At 45.0% G+C, this 23,061-nt stretch overlaps 2 protein-coding genes across 5 annotated transcripts in view; one reads left to right on the forward strand and one right to left on the reverse strand.

The window, feature by feature from the left end:
• Window positions 1-23,061, forward strand: part of DNASE1L3 (deoxyribonuclease 1L3) — a 969,732-nt gene that overhangs the window by 108,655 nt on the left and 838,016 nt on the right. The gene's annotated exons all lie outside the window — the stretch shown is intronic.
• The window catches only part of FLNB (filamin B), a 139,713-nt gene that overhangs the window by 75,401 nt on the left and 41,251 nt on the right, over window positions 1-23,061 (reverse strand). For all 4 annotated transcript variants that reach the window (XM_080676157.1, XM_080676156.1, XM_080676159.1 and 1 more), the window contains exons 2-4: window positions 8,358-8,606; window positions 5,902-5,999; window positions 3,593-3,740 (exon numbers count right to left, since the gene is read on the reverse strand). In XM_080676157.1, coding sequence (XP_080532283.1) covers window positions 3,593-3,740; window positions 5,902-5,999; window positions 8,358-8,606 — 495 coding nt within the window. The remainder of the gene's footprint in view (window positions 1-3,592; window positions 3,741-5,901; window positions 6,000-8,357; window positions 8,607-23,061) is intronic.

Genomic DNA, 23,061 nt, shown 5'->3' on the forward strand with positions numbered 1-23,061 from the left:
TGCTGTGCAGCGACTGCTTCACAGAGAACATGGGTTTTGAGAAAGGTTTCTGCTTTGCTCATAGTCGCACGCCTGAAGCCCAGGACAAAAGTCTGTTTGTGGCTGCAAGTTTACCTCGGCCCAGCCCTCTCTCCTTCAGCCCGCTGGAACTAAGTCAGGGCTCAGTGAACAGATAACCAGCAAGAGGAAACCAGCTGGTAATTGCAATCTAGTCCACATCCAGAAAAGAAAATAACGCCAACCTCAAAACCCTTTAGAAACTAGAAGATGAAGTGTTCTCTATTCCTTGGTTCCGTTGGCAGACATGAAGCAATGTGGCCACACAGGAAAGAGAGCAAACTGTCCCTACCCTTTGTCTCACTATGGGACAAGTAATGTCTTAAGGCCCCGCCCATGTAGCCTCATATGTGACCCTGTTGCTTTGCTCCTTAAAAAGAAAAAAAAAAAATTAAACACAGAATAACCACATGATCTAGCAATTCCGCTTGTAGGTATATAACAAAAGAGTGGAAGCAGCAACTGAACATATTTGTATGCCCATGTCCACAGAGCATTGTTCACACAATAACCAAAAAGTGGAAACAACCCACATGTCCAGTGACGGAAAAGTAGAAAAATAAAATGTATTATATACAACTGAGTATTACTCAGCTTTATAAAGGAATGGAATTCTGATATGGGTGACAGCACAGATGAACCTTGAAAACATGGGAACAAAGGGAAAATACCATATAATTCCACTTACATGAGGAACCCAGAATAGGCAAATTCGCAGACACAGAATGGTGGTTGCCTGGGGCTGAGGGGAGGGGAATGGAGAATTATTATTTAATGGGTTCAGAGTTTCAATCTGCGAAGATGGAAAAGTGCTGGAGATAAATAGTGGTGAAGATTACACAACCATGAATGTACTTAATGCCACTGAATGGTACACTTAAAAATGGTCAGATTAGTGAATGTTATGTGTATTTTACCACATTTGTATTGTGGTAAAACACACACACACACACACACACACACACACACACACACACTTCTTAAAAGGTGTTTGCACCCTGGCCAGGTAGCTCAGCTGGCTGGGGCATCGTTCCATGCACCAAAAGGTTGTGGGTTCAATTCTTTGTCAGGGCACATACTAGGTTGAGGATTCAGTCCCTGGTTGGGAGGCACAGATCGATATTTCTCTCTTACACTGATGTTTCTCTTTTACATCAATGTTTCTCTTTCTCTAAAATCAATAAACATATCCTCAGATAAGGATTTAAAAAAAATTTTTTTAAAGGTGTTTGGTCCCTAAGTACATAACACAAAGAGGCAGATGAAGGAAAAAGCAGTGACTAGCCACATTCCTAAAGTATAGCAAGTTGTCGTTTTTTTTAGAAAACAGCAGTAAGAGGAAACCATTTCACATTAACAATGGGGAAACTGGCCAGCCAGTGATAAGGTTATTGCAAATAAGCATTTTGTGCCTTGATCAGATTCAATTTATTTGACCAGTTTTGTTGACAAGAGATTTATTTGGCTGTTTGAGCTTTTTTTTTTGCTATTTAGGCAAAAAACCTTTAAATTCAGAGATTAAATTTTAACCTTTAAAATCAGAGATTCTTTACTGTAGCCACCACTTTCGGTATGGCTTACAGAAAGCACCTTTAAAGCAAGTATAGGCATACTGACCTGGGAGAGACTGTACCTGGGGGAGGCCTTCAAACAACATATAACACAAAAAATTGCACAGACCCCATCTCATTGCCAAAAGGACCTCAAATGGCATGTGGGTTTGTTCCAGAACAACTGAGCTGTGTTCTGGTCTAAATCATGCAAAAAAGACAGGTGAGAAGGGCCTGGCCACTGAGATTGAGAACGACACACGGTCATCACCACTACCCTGGTTCAGGTCATCCTTAGACTAAGCTCACGCCAAGTACAGCAATGCTATCTTCAAAAGGACGGAGTGTATGGGACATCCCACAAGACAAGTGTTCTGGATTCTTCAAAAAGTCAATGTCATTTTTTAAAAAAAAAAGTTGGGGAAAATTATTCTAGATTAAAAGAGTCTAAAGACAAAAAAATAATGTAGTAAGTGAGTCACAATCAAATCTTGGTTTGTAAAATAACAAAAACTATAAAAGAATTTTAGGACAATAAATTTGAAAACAAAATTATCAGATGACATGAAATTATTGTTAATTTTCTTATGTGTGATGATGAATATTGTGGTTTTGTAAGAGGGTGTCCTATTCGTAGGACAGACAGACTTGGCTGATATATTCAGGAGTAAAATGCCACCATGTTTCCAATAATCTCACAACACACACACACACACACACACACACACACACACACACACACACACGTATACATGCAATGTGCAAAGGGCGAGAGAAAACAGCTATATCAGAATGGTAAGAACTGCAGATTCTAGGAGAATATGCAAGTTATTTTGTGTATCTAAATGTTTTCCCAATTGTCATTAAGAAATACAATGCAGCCCTGGCCAGGTGGCTCAGTTTGTCTGAGTGTCATCCTGTACACCAAAACGTTTCAGGTGTGATTCCTAGTCAGGGCACATACCTAGGTTGTGGGTTTGATCTCCAGTCAGGGCACATGCAGGAGGCAACCGATTGATGTTTCTCTCTCACATCTTGCTCTCTCTCTCTAAAAAAATAAAATCAATTAAAAACATATCCTCGGGTGAGGATTAAAAAAAAAAAAAAACAAGAAAAAGAAATATAATGCACTCCTATAGAAAAAGAAACAAGTTGTATCTTGCTATGCAATCACACTGAGCTGAAATACAACTGTTCCCCTTAAAAAAAAATAGTGTGCTTAATAACTATGTATGGGTCCAGGTGGGTACTTGAAATATCGGGGGGAGGGGGAGCACGCAGCACTCTGTAAAGTGTATGATTGTCTAACCACTATGCTGTACACCTGAAACAAATACAGAATAATATTGAAAGTGAATTGTAATTAAAAACAAACAAACAAACATAAAAATTAGTTGCTTAAAGTCAGGTGCCAACTGGAACACCAAGTGCCTCAAAATGCCTTCAACCCAACATAACCTTCTGAGCAGAACACTCCTGGCAGCTGCATAAACAGGATGTCTTAGCAAGGAAGTGTCTGCCAGGGGTTATCAATAGCTCCCACCCCATCTGGAAATCTGAGCAGCTTTAGCACAACCAAAGGAAAAATGAATCATTGGCCAGAAGACCCAGGCTCCTGTCTCCCACCTCCCACTCCCAGTGGACCACGCCTCTGATTCCTCATCTGAAAAATGGGAACAATAGCCCTTTCTTCATCCCAGGGTTGGTGCATTAAATCACAAAGCAGCAAACCCATCGGTCTCTGGCACATTAAATGAGCTGTGTTTCTTACAGCCTAGATTCACAAGGCAGAACAGGATCGTCATAAACAAATGGCCCTTCAGGTAAAAGCAAACACGTAAGCAAACCAACGCTGATGAAGAAGGCCGGCTATGTCTCCCAGGGTGCAGCCTCCATTCTTGGTTTTGAGAACCCTCCTCCTGAAGCCACATCATATTCTCTAAGACCCAAGGTCAAGCGTCAAAGCCAACACGACCAGTTCTTACCTCTGCCATAGGCCCGGGCTTTCTTGGGGTTGAGTTTGGGTTTAAGAGGAGCCCCGGGCTTGAGCTTGGCTTTGGGGAACTGGGACAGGTACGTCATCACCGAGTGCTCATCCACATCCGGGTGAATGATTTCTTCAGGAGTGATGACCTACAACAGCGACACGGAGAGTGAATGCCACAACACATCAAGGTACTGCAGTTTTTGCAAATGTCTCTTAAACACTACACATAATAAGAAATTAAGTGAACTTACATCAGGTGCTATGCCAAGATCAGTGTGTTTTGACCTTTGAGAGGGGTCACCATTCCCTTTGGAAGGTGAGGACCCTCTCCGGACAATTCTCTATGTCATTCCCATAGTACATTCTTCCCCGCCTCCCCCGAAATAACCCACTCACTCCCTTGGTCAAACTTTTCAGTGGGATAAGTACATTAGGTGAGGAGGATGAAGGGACAATTACATATGAGATTAGCACATATTACAAAAAAGCGCAAAACTGGCCTTCTTCCTTTGCTCATCTATCCATTGTGTACATCTCTGTTAATCCAGCTACCAATAAAAAATTAAAATAAAAACAAAAAGAGACCACATAATGTCATATATAATGTGTAGTCTTATAGACTGAGTCTTTGTCCTCCCCAAATTCACATGCTGAAGCCCTACCGTCTAATGTGAGATGGGGCCTTTGGGAGCTAAGTAGGTTTAGATGAGGTCATGAGGTCATGGGTTAGTGCCCTTATAAGAAGAATAAGAAAGATCAGAATGTGCATACACTCACTCCCTCTAACCCACCCCCTCAAGCCAAGAAGAGGGCCCTCACCAAAAACCAAATCTGCTGGCATCTTGATCTTGAACTTCCAGTTTCTGGAACTGAGAAATAAATGTCTGTGGTTTAAGCCACCAAATCTATGGTATTTTGTTATGGCAGTTGAAGCTAGCACATTAGAAGCCATTTAAAAAATGGGGAGGTGATAAATTTCTGCAGATACTCATCTTAGGAACAAGAGTATTAGTCAAGTTATAACCCATGCTGGCCAGGCAGCCTCACTGCAGGCATCGCAGACTTAGTTCTATTACCTGACCTGGCCCTAAATAACACCCAAAATCCTCCTGCCGCAACAAGAGGCAAGCCACACCTCTTGAGATGAACAGAAGACTCGGTCTCATGAACCAGGTTAACCAAATGCAGATGAACAACATACGTCCCCAGCTTCCCTGTTCCCATGGTTAAACAACAACAACAAAAAACACACAGAAATCATTCTGATGAATAGCCTGCAGCACCAAAATAGCCATTTGGGTTTGTATAACATGTTTCATACTATGGAGGACGGGTGGTGATTTGGTGTTTCGTCTAGGCAGCTCCTTCAACAACTTAACAGTGCCAACATCACATGAACGTCAAAAGGAGATGGTTTTAGGTTTAAGAGATGAAAAACATACCACGCCACTTCCTGATGATGGAAAAGCCAAGAAATGGGCCATGAAGCAGAGACACGATGCCAAAACCAAACCAAAGAAATAGAGGCAAGTTTTTCTACCTCCCAAGGGATCTTATTACAAAATGCGCTAAACTCAGCTCTGAACACCAGCTTAGACCTCAATGGAGCCTGTGGTGAGGTCATCCACCCATGGCACGGGCTACCCACAACTTTTCTTGACCAGGGCTTTGAACGTGGGAGTCATGGTGTTCAATTGTGAGGAGGAAGGGCTATTTAGACTCCTTGGAAGGGCTTAGAAGAATCAACCTCAATGTGGCTACTGCAGATGGTATCTAAGACATACTATAATTTCCAAGTTCTCTTGTGATATTTCTGTGATAGGATTGTGGGCAATACAAATTCTGCCAAAATTTTCATTAATTGTAGGTTATCCTGGTTTATATTTCTTTTAAGTTCTAAGTGCCATGGTTTCTTTCCTAAGATATTAAAATTTAAAAAAAATTTTAAATAGGTAAGAAGTGATTAAATATTGATTTCTTATGATCCAATCTAATCATTAGGGTCTGCATTTGCAACCCATTGTCCAAAGATAGCCTTTGAAATTTTTGGAGCAGAAATACTAGAAAATTTGCCACATGGAACAAAGAGTAAAGACTTTTGGATGCTCTACAAGGACCTAAGTCAATAAGAACCTACGATTATAGGTAAACTGAGGAAGACGGGAGCATGCCACAAGCGATACTCTTCGAAGGTTAATGCTGAGGAGGTCAGACTGCCTGCCAGACACAAGAAGACACCCATCCAGTACCAGAACAAGCTGGAGGGTGGAAGCAGTGCTCTGGGACGTGACACGCGTGCACGAGTACCTGTGGGACACCCAGCCAGTCGTCTGCCTGCTGCATAGCTTCTCGTGCATTATCCACAGGCTTTCGTGGATCCCAGGATTCCCAGTCTGGGCACAGACCTGTTAACATAACACAAAAAGATGCTGTGAGTACTAGCTGAGTGAAGAGATTTTTGAACTTGACAATGGTGCGAAAGCAGTCCGTCATCAGTAGAAAGCATATTCATATTTTTGAATTTCGATCTTTTCCCAGTCTAGTGATATATGGTGCAATACTCTTGTGAAGGCTGGGCAGTGGCAACGAGTTGATTTTGCCCAACCATAGACTGAACTTGCTTAAGGTAGGCTAGACTAAGCTATGTTTGATAGGTGAAGCATATGAAATGCTTTTTTGAATTTCAATATTTTCAACTTACAATGGGCTTATGGGAACATAACCTGATAGTAAGTCACGGAGCATCTGAATATACTTTACAGGCAAAAAGTATCATGGATGTGGGTATGGAAGGGTAGAACTATTCTGTCTTAGCTGAGACGTCTCCTTCAGGATGTTATCTTCTTGCATGAAGATGGGGGTTAGCCACTCCTTAAAGGTGTGATATAAGCAAACAAAGCCTGTAAAACCATCTGGGCCTGGTGCCTTTTGCAGGAGAAATTTTTCAACCTTCCACACGCACACTTCTGTGCCCTGGTCACCAAATGTGTGGGGTTCACACCAATGTGTGGGTGTCCTACAATGTAACTCAATTCTGACTATCTACCTGGAGGTAGCATCAGATCCCAAAGCTAAGAGCTCAGTCCCACAAAACTGCACTCCCTCTTTCCACTCCCCTGGGCTCTGAACTAACCAGATACAAACCCACAACTCCCTCAATAGGTTTAATCATTTACTGGAGTGGCTCCAGGAAAACCGTTTACTTACTAGATTACCAGTTTATTACAAAGGGATACAACTCAGGAATGGAAAGATGGAAGAGATGCATAGGCAAGGATGGGAGAAGGGGGAGGAATGTCCTCTCTGAGGGTTCCGCCCTCAGAACCTCCATGTATTCACCAACCTGGAAGCTCCCTAAACCCCACAGTTCAGGAATTTTGTGGAAGCTTCATTACTTAAGCTAGATTGATTCAATCCCTAGTCATTAGTGATTAGCTCAATCTCCAGCCCCTCTCGCCTCTCTGGGGGTCAGAAGAGAAAGCTGAAAGTTCCAATCCTCTAATGGGTGGGTTCCCTGGACCACCAACCCCCATCTTTGGGGCTTTCCAAAAGTCACCTCATTAACATAAACTCAGGTGTGGTTGAAAGACACCGTTATTGTGTTTCTTGTCACTTAGGAAATTCCAAGGGTTTTAGGAGCTCAGTACCAGGAAAGGGGACAAAGACCAAACATATATTTCTTATTTTAAGTCACAATATCACAATCCCATTCCTGGATATATCTAAAAAGACTGAACTAGCGTCCTGTATAATTAAAAAAAATCCACTTGCTAAAAGGCCAAACCTAGAATTATCTCAAAAACCTTTGAGAGAACAGGAAGTATTTAGGACTAGAGTAAAAATCCCCACGTTTAAACTGGAAAGAGATATCCTAAAATGAGTCTCTGGATGCAAGCAAGGATGAGGGCACTGGGCAATGGCCTGCTGCTGCGCTCCGAATTACTTCTGATGACTCCAGCTTACAGAATGAGGCCTGGAGTCAGCCCTCCCCCCGAACCCAACTGACACCAGGCAGTTCTGCTTTGAGCATGTTGAAAAGCATTAGCTTACTAAATATTAATGTGCCCAGCACATGCACAGCACTCAGTAAATGGAAAATATGGTTATTCAAGTTTTTATTAAAGAAATTTTTGAGAGATATATATAAACATGGGCTCTGGTTTTTCTATTGAGTGTGTACCAGCAAACTCTACCCACCAATCTAATCCCTTCATGAGGATAATTACTGTCTCGGGGCACACTCAGCTACTCAGGAAAGGGTGGAAAAGGCTCCAACTGGATCCTGACCAGGCCCTATTTCATAGCAACACAGAAAGAAAGGGGCGGAGAAAGCCTTATATAGTCAAGCCAGTGGTCGATAAAAATGGGTACTTTCCGCTCAATGAAAGTTTTTAGATTTTCATTCCAAGCCACCTAACAGGCCACATGTTTTTGCCAAAGGCTACGGGAAACTAGGCACCAACTGTGGGAAGCAGCAGGACTTTGGAGTCTAGAAGCTAAACCCAAGCATTAAGGCCTTCACTGGGAATTTGGATAAATAACTTAATTCAATGCTCAAACAAGTCCATGGATACACCTATAAGATATGCCATTGGAGAGGTAGATGGAGTCATTTTCAGTGCCTTTCGCTATCTTACAATGGGCTAAAACCAGGAGAAATACACCAATCACAGCAAGCCTAGCATTCCCAATGAAAACCAAGAAATTTAGGGTCCATATACCCCCATCCCAAAGAGATGGCTTAGGTAACCATGGGCACTTACCTGGGGCACAGCTGTCTACCAGGGCACCCAGGGCTTTGCCGTCTTGCCAGTTCTGGTTAAAGTTGGTAATGGGCAAATAGGGGATCTTGTTCTGAATCCATCCCAGCAGCCTCTGCTTCGGCGTCTGCTTCTTGGCATCGTCATCCCCTTCGTCCTCCCACACGGGCATGGAGATGGAGTAGTGGAGGATCAGGGTCCATACCAGGCCCAGGATGAGCTTCAGGTTCCCATCCACGATGGCTTTGCTATCTGGGGAGAGAGGCCAAGGCTTGGTCATTCCTCTGGGTTGCACAAGTGTGAATCATGCTCTTTGTAGAAAAGGAAATGAAGTCCTCATCTGTTAGAGAATTGTACTGAACAATTTAAGAATGAAAGGATACAATGCTGGAATTTGCTTCAAAATATCTGAGGATGGGAATAGGTGAAGTAAGATTCCAAAATGTTGCAAACTGGTGGCCTTGGTACATAAAAAATGCATTATGCTATTATTTCTGCTTTTGTGTATGTTTGAAATTTTCCATAATAAAAAAAGTTTTTAAAAGTCAAGTATTTGATATTCCGTTTCAGGGGAAGACCCTTTACCACATCCTCCTGCAGGACAAACTATGGCTCGTCGTTCAATGGCCAGATCTGGCGGCTAGTGGCCCTTCCCTCCCACCAGTTCTGTGACTAGGACTCCTCAGCCTACCACATCCCTCTCCAGGACTGTGAGCACCTGCTGGGGAGAAACGGAGCCTTCTTCATCTTGGAGCTCACCTCCCTGACCCACCCACCCACCACAAGCCATCTGAATGTTGGTTAAACACACACCAAACTGCACTTAAAATGAAACCCAACTACAACCACATGAAAAATACACTCACATGCTGATAAAGAGGAAATGGCATGCCACTCAAAACCGAAAGGGCGGGATCTTTTTTTTTTTTAATTAACCTGTTTAATGTTACATCTTTTACAAGAAAAGACTCTCCTAAAAGGCCACACCCAAAACCACAGAAACCAAAGGTAATTTCATGTTTGCAGATTCCGTCATAATAAAACCTGATCATGTAAAACTGGATGAGTAAAGGTTATCATGAAGTGGCTGGTAAGACCAACTAAATTCGAGCAATCCTCTCATTCAGAATCATGGTGCCAGTGACATTCTCTGTAATGAATTGTATAAATAATAAAAGCCCATGATGTTTTATGTAATAAGTTGTATAAATGATAGCTTTTAAACAGATCTGTCTACATTAACTCACAGGCCCAGTGACAAATGAAAATGCAGGGCTCCTTGTCCAAAAAGTGTTAAGAATTTCAAGACGACAGCAGCAGAGCATTAAAGCAAGCACAGAACCTTCTGAGCACAGGGCCCTGCACAGCTGCACTGGCCGTGTGACCGGGAGGCCAGCTCTGCTGCCCATGAGGGCCCGTGGTCAATAAAGCAGCAACAATCTGCATGAGACACAGGACACTGCCCAGAATCCTAAGATTCATGGAATTCACCCACCAGACCACACATTTCTCCAGCAGGCAGCCTTTGACCATGACTGAATTTGGGGGATTAGGTATCCTATTATGAGGCTGTCTGTAAGTGCTACCAAATGATCCTAAGAAATTCCAGGTCACACAACTTTCCATGCCAGTTTTCTTTATTCAAGCTAAAGGGAGAAGAGTGGGGTGAGGGGAGGGAGGAAGTGAATGCTTATGAATGGTTAGGGTAACAGGGATGCAAAGGTGGGGGGCTGGCCTTGAACACGCCCAAGTCTCATCCAGCCACAGGCATCAGTCTGCAAAGTTCAAACTTCCCTCAGTTGTGCGTTAAATGTTTTTCAAATGCAAACCTGCTATTTCTTTCATAAATCAAACCATGAAACCAGTTTGCTCTGTCTTTACCCAGCTTATACATGCATGCTGGTCTCAAGGAATGAGACGTGAATCTTTTTCAAAATGATTTTGGGGCAAATATGACCCAATAAAAGTCTGAGCCAAATTTCTGAAAAATACAATGCCCAGAACTTCTGTTTCCAATGAATTTGAGGTGGGTGTCCAAATGGGGAAGCCCTCATCAAGGTTGCACTGAGATAAATGATACTTTTGTCCTGCTGGTCTAAGAGGCTGGAGGGACGGCCATCCTCACTCAGAGAGTGATATTGACAGGTGAAGGTTCAAATGCTTCAAGGTTCAAATGCTTCCCCAAACTCTTGGAACAATAAGAAGATGGCGACGTGCCCAAGCCTCCCCATCCCCACCGACATGAAATAGGAGACTCCCAACGCCTTGAAAATGAAATGCTACACAGCATCACGGTGCCGATGTCTGACCATCACAGCCGATCACAGAATTTCCGGACCCGAGTGTGTTCTGCAATGTTTATGCAGAGTGTGAAGGCAGAGCCGTCAGCCAGAAGCCTCTCTGGCAGGAGAGCTAGTGAGCCTCTTTCAGGAACACAACAAGCCAACGCCACCACGCCCACCCCACCTCCCGGAATCTGTGGAGATTGACAGGGGGTTGGAATCCATCCACAAGTTTCAACTCCCCAAATCACAACCAATCACAATCCCCACATAACTGGTCCTGGCTCTGGACAACACTGACCCTCAAACCGCATCCACCTTCTGGAAGTACTTAAAATTACCCAGCATTGCTCAGAAGTGAGGGCAGAGCCTTTTTTTTTTTTTTTTTAATAGCTATAAAGTTAACTTGAGCTACTGCAAATTCTAGGGTGGAATGCTTTCACGTCATTTCAGCACATCAGTTCTCCAGGCCTTGTTAAGCAAAATTCTGGAATGGACGCATTTACGGGGGTGGAAAGCAGCTATTTTTAGGCCATCTTCAGAAGCATCCTGGAAACAGTGCCTTTGTGAGCAAGTTCCGCAGAGGTAAGTGGGGGTGATCTTTCATCTCTCTACCATATCAGGAAGACCGGATCCACACAACCATCTATGCACCTACTATGTGCTCTGTGCCAACCTTCTCTCCTGGCTGTACCAATTAACCGGGGCAATGGGGCGGGGCCCAGGAGGACAAGCCTGAGCAGACTCCATTCCACACTTCTGCTCTCCTAGGTAAGGACAGCAGGTCATCCATTGGCCACAATGCAGCTCACTATTGGGTCAGAAATAGCCACGTGCCTGTGCAGGAATCAAGGAGGAGTAGGGGTTTCAGAAAACCTCCTTCTACTGTGCCTGGGACGATTCATCCCCCCCATACTCGGCATACGACTCGGCCATCTGGGGAGATACTGCTACAGGCTCTGCTCCCGGCCCTCTCGTCTCTGTTACCCACTTCTCAGTGTGGCTAGTGCAGGCTCTGGGACCAGCAGCTCGGCTAGAAATGTCACTTTGAACAATCTGTCCACCCTCTCTGAGCCTTATTTCTCCTCATCTACCAAATGGCAATCACAGTCAACACTTCATAGGGCTGCTGTCAGAGTAAGTGGGTCTGCCCGGCCAGCGTGGCTCAGTAGTTGAGCATTGACTTATGAACCAGGATGTCACGGTTCGATTCCCGGCCAGGGCACATGCCTGGGTTGAGGGCTTGATCCCCAGTAGGGAGTATGCAGGAGGCAGCCAATCAATGATTCTCTCTTATCATTGATATTTCTATCTCTCTCCCTCTCCCTGCCTCTCTGAAATCAATTAAATATATATATATATATATATATATATATACACACACACACACACACACACACACACACACACACACACACACATATATATATATATATATATATATATATATATTTTTTTTTTAAAGAGGAGTGGCAGAGAATGCCATGAGCAAAACACAATGTCTGGTATGCAGTAGGCATTAATGTTACCTCCTTCCCCTACTTCATTCACCTAACTTCTGAGTACCTGCTATGTGCCAAAAACTCTTCCCCAGAACCAGAAGCCCAGAAGCTATAATCCCAGTGTTATGTGCAAGAAGAAAGCAAAAGGAAAAAAAAGTACCTCATGAATTAATAGGAGGATGAAATGTTTAATATGTCACTTCTCTGAGCCAAACAACTCATAGGTCATGAGACTTTGCAGTCCCTCGTCTATGGTTCCAAGAGGAGGCTGAGACACAACATTGAACATGTAAGGACATGTGAACCCAGAACATGTAAGGGAGGTGCACAGGGGGACACATCTGAGCTGAGTAGTTTAGGAGACCAATGTGGCCTGAGATGGCAGCCAAAGAGGAACCAAGAGTCACCCAGGAACAGAACTACTGGTCATGTATCAGACCTTCCTAAAGAGAATATGGTACAAAGAGGAGCCCACCTGGGCCAGGTCTGGCTCCTCCTGGACTTCCTGGCTTCACACTGCCCGGGGTTCACCTGCCCTCCTTGGCCCCGGCCCGCCTGGCCTGGAACTCTCTCCCAAGACTCTCTCTTGACCAGGCTACTGCCCTCCTCTTTCAGTGCACCTGCAACTGTGCTGAAATCACCTGGGCTGGGTCTGCCTCCTCTGCTCAGGGTCAGCTCCACAAAGGCAGGAATGAGTCATTTTACGCCCTGCGGGTCTCACAGCCTGGACACCTGGACCAGCTGCCACACATACACCTCCCTACCCTCACCCCCCGGTGCTGAATGACAGGCAGTGCTGCCTGCTGGAGAGTGGATGCAAAACGTGCATGGACTCCTAAACTGCTCTGGACCGAGGCCACCTCTGAACCCCCAGTAGACAACACACCATGTGGCACTGAAGGGAAGGCCGGAGCAAGTCCTTAGGGGTACAGGACTACAGGTGTAGGCTCGGTGCCACCATACAAGCCGTGGGACCCTGGCCAAGCAATCCAATCCCTATATGCCCCAGTTTCTTTATCTGCCAAATGGGGATAATGTTGGAACATGAGTGTAGGGCTACTCAGAAGGCTAAATGTGATAACACATTTGAGCACTCAGACCTCCAATAAATGCTAGTATTCTTACCACCACGGACTTCAGCATGCTTTTATCAAGCTTGAGACAAAAAGGACAAAGGCAGGAGGGAAAAGTGAAAGCCTAGCTGTTACAGGTGGTGACCTACATGTCTGCACTGGGGTTTCCTCTCAGCCTTGATTGCCTGGGTGAGCTGATAGCAGCAGCATCCTGTGAAAGGGCACCCCTCCCCACCCCGTGAAAGGGCACCCCTCCCCACCCCTCCACGGCTACCCCACAGTGCAGAGCTCAGTCAACTGGACCCAGAACCCACTGGCAGACCCAGCGCTCACTGACATCCCAGGTGGCCTGTGCCGTTTTTCTCCGTCCTGCCTTCTTTTCCAGCCTGAACAAATCCTGGCCAAATTGTAGGCCTTGGTTATCCCAACAAGAGAGTGCCCTGAACTAAAAGGAGGCAGTTTACCAATCAAAACCTAGCCCAGATGCCACTCATTCCTGAGGCCATGTTGAGGAGAACCTCAGTCAGCTGCCCAGAATGGGGGTCACATTTCTGCGGATACAACAGTCCTTCCATCCACTCAGCAAGGATAGACTGTGCACCTTGGCTCAGGTGCCCAGAGGTCCCTGGGCAGGAAGAAGGGAGCCAGGCTGGCTTCGCTCCAGAGCTTTGAACCAACAAAGGACAAGAATTACAACCAGGTGACTCACCCGTCTGATGACTGAAGGAATCTGTGGCTAAAGCCACTAAAATCCTTCCTCCCCGTCTCCCAGGCACGCAGCTTCCTACTAGATTACCCTTCCCAGCCTCCCTTGCAGTTTGGTGGTGTGGTTGCCTCACCAATTAACCGTGAGCACAAGGAAGCACGCCATCACTTTGGAGCCTTGGGCAGTGGGTGTGCCTTGTCCAAACTCTACCCGCTACTGCCAGCCAGAGTGCCTAACGTCACAGTCACTTAGCTTTGACTTGCCCTAGGAGAGGCCAGGCAAGGGAGGAACCTGGGTCCAAGAATGGGATGCCCCACCAACCTGAAGACTGAAAAAGCCACTGTTTGTTTGTTTTAAATCTATTTGTTACAGCAGTTTAACCAAAACAAGAGGACAGGATGTTCTGGGCCTTGAAGACCTAGAGTCACATGGGTCTATTTCCATTGGCAAGGTAAAATACAAATACAGGGCACAATAAAGTAAGAGTAGATTGGGGCACTGGGTCAGCTGGATTTCTGATTAATTTTCCTGCTCAAGAACTGCTCAATAATAACAAAGGAAATGTCTGAGTTAACAATTTTTACATATCACTATGTCAGGGTTCAGTTAATAAGAAGCTCACCCTGCCCTGGCCACGTAGCTCAGTTGGTTAGAGGGTGGTCCCGCTACACCAAGGTTGTGGGTTCGATCCCTGGTCAGGGCATATACAAGAGTCAATCAATGAAGGCATGGATGGGTGGAACAAGTCGATGTTTCTCTTCCCCCCTCTATCTCTCTCTCTCTCAAAATCAATAAATAAAATTTTTAAAATAAATTCATTCAGAAACTCTTTTTACATTACAAATTTTTCAAGAGATGATACAATAGACCAGGGGTGGCAAATGGCGTTGGCACATGAGGTGAAAACTCAGGGTTTTGAGAAAGATTCTGGGGCGTTATCTGGATTCAGCAAGAAAGACTGCCAAAATGGATCACCAATGTCTGCCATGAACAAGGCAAGGGAATGGATGCTCGGCGAGGAAGATTACTGTGCAGATTAGCAATGTCTACCCTGGGCACAGCATGCAGTGGCAGCTGGGATTTCTCTGCAACAGAATTGAGTAAACATTCCCAAACCACTGATTTGAGATTTCTACTATAGGCAACTACATATCTTTATGCATAACCTCAGATATTTCTACTATAGGCAACTACATATCTTTATGCATAACCTTTATGCAAATTTTCACTTGGCCAACCATTCCTTCTGTTCTCTCTCACTTGCTGGACAATTTTTTTCTGAAATAATTGGAGCAAATTATTTCCTAAATACCTTCTTTTTATTTTGGTATAGAGTGGTGGACTTTCAGCTTGTGGACACTATGGTGATGTACTGCTCCGTAATTTATCCCAAACGCCCTATTTTCCGGTTAAGAGGCATCCTTTATTTAAAATCTGCATTTGCATCATCACCCAGTGGGCTTTCTTTTCAATGTCACTTTTGAAAAAATTGTTATCACTTTTGAGAATTACTTTACTAGTGTATCTAGCAACTAAACTGCATTGGACTAAATGAGATGGTCTTATTAAAGGGCCTGGTACTTAGTAAGTCTCTTCCTACTTAGTACTACTGGGAAAACCTTCAAAAGTTAGACTAAGGTTAAAGAAAGAAGGAAAAAGGAAGAACACCCCCAAATGGCCCAAGCAGTACATTCTAAACTAGGTTTTTTGTTGTTTTGTGTTTTTTTTTGTGTGTGTGTGTTTTTATTGTTTAAAGTATTGCAAATAGCAGTACATATGTCTCCTTTTTCCCCCCCATTGTAAACTAGGTTTTTTACTTCAAAGCCACAGGTCCCTGTTGCTTTCTGTTGCTGCCACACAGTTGTCCTGGGAGACTAGCAGGACAAGGGCCCCAAGGGACTGAGCATGGGGCAGAGGAGCCCCGAGTCCCCACTGGGAGGCTCGGGTAAACCCCAGCGTGAGCTCACAGGGCCTCAGCATGGTAGTGTCTGTCCCTCGCTCAGACCTTCCAGCCACAGCTGCTCTGGGAACATGCCCAGCTGAAATAATATACGCTGGATGAGAACGGAGGGCTTTGTCACCTTTACACGCTGGCTCACTCTGTCATGTGGCAAAGCCTGAAACACAGCTCACCTACCCTGTGCACGCGTGTGCAGCCCACGGGGAAGCCCTGGAGGAAAGCAGTGAGGGCAAGAGAAGCCACACAGGAAAGACTCCTAAGCGCCTCCTCTCTCTACATCAGCAGTACCCAACACGACAACAGCTCTGTCAACCAGACCTCCAGACATTTCTGGAGGATTGATGCCACAGGCCTGGTGCCACAGGCCTCACCTCATGTGACCCTCACAGCAACACTTCAAGGTCATGGCTAATCCCATTTTACAGATGAGAAAACTGAGGCCCACAGAAGCGCTTGCCAAAAGTGACAGAGAGGAGAGCATAGATGTAAACCCTGTCCCTGCATCTGGGAGACCTGCCATCCAGGCCCCACTGCTCCACCCAAACCTACTAACCTGTGTTTTCCCTGGGAAGTAGAAATTAGGATCACTCGTAGAACTAAAAGTTAAATTAGGAAAGCTCAATTATCCTATTCATCTGTTCTTCTTACATCCAAACAATAACTTCCTAACTGCCTACCGAGTACCAGGCCCTGTGCCGAGTACAAATTATGCTTTTAAGTAAGAAAGTAAGTTAGACTGGCTTTAAAACACTCCACAAAGAGATGATATTATTATAATGAAAACCAGTGACCCCCCCCCCACCTCCCCCCCAGGGTAAGACACTGAAGATCTTTTAAGGGAAAAAAGAGAAAAATAAAAACCTTTTGCCTTTTGTCTCTGTCTCTCATGCTAGGCCATGTTTCTGGGGGCGTTTTCCCCCCTCTTTTATAATTAAGACTGGAAGTTAAAAAAAATAATGATGATGAATAGGATAGGCATTTACCCTTCTTCCCCTGCAAACTTGTAAAAGCTGAGCGAGCCTTGTTACAAAATCAGATCAAGGTGACCTCCTCGGTCTGAGAGGGGAGAGACCAGTTTGCATTTCGCCACCATACCTCACTCACCTTATGTTACAACTCACACACGCCTAGGGAAATGGCAGTTGCCCAAAGGCTGTGAAGTCATAAAAGGAGCAAAACTCTCAATTTAAAGTCTTGAAAGGGAACCAAGCTGAAGAAAATGCCAAATAATTTATAACTGCTGGCTCTCACCATCATCAACAGAAAGTGGATGAAGTTGGAGGAAAGAAAATTCTCAAAGGACAGATATGGGGGCATGTTCCCCACTTTACCTATATTGAACTTTTGTGGGGTTTTTATTTTTATTTATTTATTTTTAAGTATATTTTTATTTATTTCAGAGAGGTAAGGAGAGGGAGGGAGAGATAGAAACATCAATGATGAGAGAATCATTGATCGGCTGCCTCCTGCACGCCCCACACTGGGGGATCGAGCCCACAAGCCGGGCACGTGCCCTGTCTGGGAACTGAAACATGACCTCCTGGTTCACAGGTCGACGCTCAACAACTGAGCCATGCCGGTTGGGCTGTGGGGTTTTTTAAATATATTTTTATTATTTCAGAGAGGGAGAGAGAGATAGAAACATCAGTGATGAGAGAATCATTGATTGGCTGCCTCCTGCACGCCCCACACTGGAGACTGAGCCTGCAACCCAGGCCTGTGCCCTCACCAGAAACCTGTGACCTCCTGGTTCATAGGTTGACACTCAACCACTGAGCCACACCAGCTGGGCACTAAATTGACACTTTTGAACAGTTCCTCCCTGTACCAGCTCAGCTGAAGGCTCAAATTTGTACCCCCATATTTGAACCTTCACCCCCAATCACACGAGGAGACCTCCAGATACGCCAACACCCAAGTGTAAAGAGCATGGGGGGAGAGGGGGGTAGGGGTGCAGGACTGAACCCACTCAAACAAAAAGAGCTCACTTGCTGAAATAATCGGTAACCAAGTAACCCAGAGGTCAGGGACACTGAGTGAGTTGGGGATGGGGCAGTGAGAGCTCAGAGCCCTGCTTTCCCGGCCAAGCACCGCCTCGTCGTGGCCCTGGGACTGGGATGGGTCCCTTCCCGTCTCTGCTCTCCATCTCACCTGTGAGGTGAGAGCCATACAGGACTCACCTCATGGAACTGCTATGAGGTAATGTAGTGACGCAAGTAGCATTCTGCCTGATGATGCGTCCCCACAGTGGGGCCTAGCACAACTATTGTGTTTCTATAATACTATACTCACAAATCTGGGGACTAACGGTGCCCTGTTAGCATTGTGAAAGATCCAATCAATTCTCCTCAGAGCCAAATACCCCAGAACTCAGGCTTCCAGCACAGACAAGCATTCCATCTGCTAACAACCACAAGAGCCAGCCCACCAGGGACCGGGATTAGTGCTGATAGAATCAAGATGTTCTCTGCTCAGTGGGCTGCTGGATGAACTGGCGTTCTGCTAAAATCTGCAGGCCACCCCAACTCCTCCAGCAGATTCCTGAGCAGTCTGCAGGGGCCAGGCCGGCCGCTGCCGACAGAAAATTAAATGCAAGGTCAATACATTCAATTTGAAGCACAAAGTATTCAAGAAAGTTCCCGAACATGATTTCTTTTTCGAATGTGAGGAGGGTTTGGGTACTAAAGTGATCTTTAACCATGAAAGCAGCTCATTAGTATAACTTAATGGGGGGGCTGAAAACAACTTAAGTGCCTTCCCGTGAACAAGGGGTTAAATACACTTTACAGAACGGCCAGGGAAGAGAATAGCAGGCTGCTGTGTAAAGAATGAGAGGAGTTGTTTGTTTCAATAGCAACAGGCCTCCATGATATATTAAGGGAACTGGAAAATGTGTAGAAAACTATAGGTTGTGGTATTCTATTTTTGAAAAGGCCTAACTGCATCTGCAGGAAAAGGTATGGAAGCACGCACACCAAACTGTGCTCACTGGCTCTCTGGGAAGAAGGTTTGGGGACGGCAAAAGACGGGCTTTGTTTGAATTCCTTTTAAAATTTTTTAAAACTGATTTGAGAGGGAGAGGTAAGGAGAGAGAGAAACATTGATGTGTTTATTGTTCCTCCCATCCATGCATCCATTGGTTGATTCTCACATGTGCCCTGACAGGGGATCGAACCCACGATCCTGGCACATCAGATGTTGTTCCAGCCAAGTGAGCTATCGGCCAGGGGTGAATTTTTTAACTTAAACTGCATACATTACTTTAAAAAAAATTTTGACAGCCCCTTCCCCCAAAAAGAAAGAAACCTAGTAATGTATATGTTAAGGAGCTCTTCCTTTGAACAAAATTGCTCGTCAGGCTCTACAGGCCCCATGTGGGAAAACTAACAGGTTTTACGAAATGATGATGAAAGCAACGTGTATGGGAAGTTTGCATTTGAGTCAAGTGATGGATGGGGGGATTACATAATTGGGCTCATAGGTGCATAAACTCTCCCTCTCCAAGAGACAAGAAACTGGTCACCGCCCGGCTGGCGTGGCTCAGTGGTTGCGCATCGACCTATGAAGCAGAAAGTCACAGTTCAATTCCCAGCCAGGGCACATGCCCAGATTGCTGGCTCGATCCCCAGGGTGGGGCGTGCAGGAGGCAGCCGATCAATGATTCTCTCTCATCATTGATGTTTCTGTCTCGCTCCCCCTCTCTCCTCCTCTCTGAGATCAATAAAAATATATTTAAAAAAAAAAAAAAAAGAAAGAAAGAAATGGCTCGCCAACATAGTGCACTTGCTTTTGGGTAAAGGAGCATATGATTTTACCATGTATGATGCTACTTGTCAACAAATACATGGAAGCTTTGCGGGTTTGCATGGCTGTTCCTCTGGAAGTCTCCTTTGCCTGGCTTTCACACAGTGGCCATCCAAACGCCCTCCCATTGCTCAGCCAGATGCACTGTTCTGGACAAGCAGTCTCCCTGCCTCAGGAGGTGGCCTTGGCAATTTCAAACCACTTGCCACAAGAGTGGAAGAATATACTGCAGAAAGATGGAGTCCTCTCATTGCTTTTGGGCATGTTTTTCAAGCCAACCAACCAACCAACAACAACAACAAAACCACTCCCCCACCTTCCTGATCCCTCCATAGCCCCCCGAAGCTCCTCAGGGCTCTTCCCCTGATGCAGAGGCCCAGCCTCTCCGTGATACAGGATGAATTCTCACAGCTGCCTCGTGAGCCACCACTAGCAGCCCCATTTCCCAGATGTTTAATAAAAGGATACGCAGATAAACCAACACCAAAGTCACATAGCTCATAAGTGGTGAGGTTGGGATTTGAATTAGGCCATCCAACTCCAGAACCTGCTGTTGACATTCAGCCTAGAGACCCGGATGGGCTGCACAGGAAGAGGCCATACATGGACATAATGGTGATTACAAAGGCTTTCAAAACTGGCCAATGCCAAGGAGGAAATAAATGCCGAGGCTTACATCATCCTCCTAAAAGAGATTTATCGCTGTGCCCCTGAACTCTGTCCCACGATAAACGGCCGTGGCAGTAAGATAAACACACCAAGCACATAGCAGGTCAGCTTTGCTGCTAAAATGGGAACACATTCTAACATTCCTGAGGCACACTGCCCAAGTGCAGGGCAAGCAAGCGACACGGGCTCAACAGCCACCACCCAAACCACAGCTGCCGCCGATGCCGCACACACACAGCCCAGGCAACTGTCTTCACTGCCAGCTCTCCTCCGTCTAGAGTCCCTGCTTGAGTCAGAAGCTGCGTGCTGGCCCGGCAAGGACACCAGCTCTACCTAACCTTGGCTCGGAGGGGCACATTCTCAAATCTGGCCCTCTCCTCCTGCCACTTGGGCCATCTCCTTAAATCAACTCACCTTTCCTTTTTGCCTAAGACTGATTTTTTCTATAAACACAGACAAGGATTCCATCTGTTAACAACCACAAAAAACCAGCCCATCATGGACCGGGGATTAAAGCCAGAAAGCCAGAATTACATACATAAAAAGCAACTAGTGGTTCAAATACACACACACACACACACACACACACACACACACACACACCCCACATGTGAAAATACATAACTGTTATAATTTTTAAATTTAAGGCATATAACACCTTAAGCAACATCTTAGAAAAGATTATCCTAGATGTTAGCTACTTTCCTGAGACTATAGGGTTGCCCTGGTCAAATAAGCTGGAGCCATCTGGAGCGGAACAATTTTGAACTGTGCAGGATCTCTCAGAGCCTTTAATGTGCAAATGTTCACTGACAATCTCCAAGAGGGCCCTAGGGCACCACACAGCATTTCCCAACTTGGTTATACACTAAGGAATTTTTTTAATACTATCTCAAAGGACACAAATATTCTCCAGAAGATACTTTGGATAATCCTTCCTTAAATTGCCCTTCTCCTGGTCACTCCCATAGGCTGGAGGATTACGTTTTTTAAAACAAGCAAGTAGCCCAGCCAGGCGTGGCTCAATGGTTGAGTGTCAACCTATGAACCAGGAGGTCACAGTTCAATCCCAGTCAGGGCACATGCCCGGGTTGCAGGATCCATCCCCAGTGTGGGGTGTGCAGGAGGCAGCCAATCAATGATTCTCTCTTATCATTGATGTTCCTATATATATCTCTCTCTCCTCCGCTCCTTTCCTCTCTGAAATTAATAAAAATATATTTTAAAAAGTAAGTAAATAAAAATAAAACAAGCAAGTATGGGGGTGAAGAAGACAGACCAAAGACACAAAAGGAGGATGACAGGAAATAAATTAGAGAAGCTACAACTGTTTCAGTGGCAATGATTAAGAAACTAAAACCTTGCAGATAAAGGACGATAAAAGCCGGCTCTCAAAACATCGTTCCTAATTAAGGGAAGCACACCCGTTAACCACGTGTTTATGAAATTCTGGTGATAACCAACTCACTTAAAAACCACACTAAGAAACATCTTATTGTTCCAGAGCAACGTATAATTCTTAGGCACAGGCAATGATTTAGAGGAATCCAGGCCAAAACCAGTCTCCTCCTTCCTGGGTTTGCTTTAGAGCTTCCAATGACAAGATCTTCCCCCCCAGACAATATATTGCCAAGTGGGAAGAGTCAGAGATGGAACTGGTAATTTGGACCACCGCTTGAGATGGCAGAAAGAGAGGAAGTCGTCCTGATGTGAGTAACTGGAATATCAAATTATGTGAACAGGGGATTCCTCCAGAACCTCCACTCAGTTGACACTTAGCTCTTAAGTTCCTATGAGGAGTTGGGGGACAACTTGGGAAAAGTTAATAAAATTTCCGTGAAAACTGAAGCACATCCAAGTAGCATTCCTAGTGCTTCTTAAGGATAAAACAGTCATCAGCACAATAATAACAGCAATGAACCACACAGCTGGAGTGCTGACTAAACCCACTCTCTAAACTTCTGTGTAGTACTGGATCCAAATCTGAGATTTAGTCACCTGTAATGTAAATGTCCTAGGACAGGGCCTGGGCTCCGTCTTTAGTGTCATTGTGATCCTAGTACCTAGTATGATGCCTGTCCCATAGCAGAAAGAAGGGGACAAGTGGGTAGAGGAGGGCAGCTATCATCTACTGCCCAACCAACAACCACCCACCATCAATAAACCGTCAACCAGACAACCACTAATCAACAAACCTACCAAACATCACCCACCACTCAACCAACTACCAAATCCGATTGGACGGATCCTTGACCACACTCTCCCCCAAAATCCATTCTCCTCCCCAATCCTGGCTGGTTACCTCTAAATTGATCCCTAGCCCAGCAGTCATCAATTAATGTCAGGCCCCCTTTACTGACCACTCCATCTAAGCCCACATGTCAACTCTTCCCAAATCTTCCCACTGGCTCCAGCAAGGCCACCCAGATCCCTCCCTCAGGCACAGCTCCTTCTCAGGGACCAACAAACAATTCGAAAGTTGGTTAGAGGCAGGGGCGGGGACTGGTCCCAAAACATAAGAAAACTGAAAGAAACTGAAGTTAATAAATGTTTTATTAAACGCCTGAATTTAAAGTTATACCTTTTCCACTAATTACTTACATTTAGTATTCACAAAAACTGTATTACATTTGAAAACAAATTATAGGTTAGTTTTTTCACATCCCAAGAATTCCCAAGTGTGCATTACGACAGCTAAGAAACCAGTCAAT

Source organism: Plecotus auritus (assembly GCF_963455305.1).
Source record: "Plecotus auritus genome assembly, chromosome: 6".
Lineage (NCBI taxonomy): Eukaryota > Metazoa > Chordata > Mammalia > Chiroptera > Vespertilionidae > Plecotus > Plecotus auritus.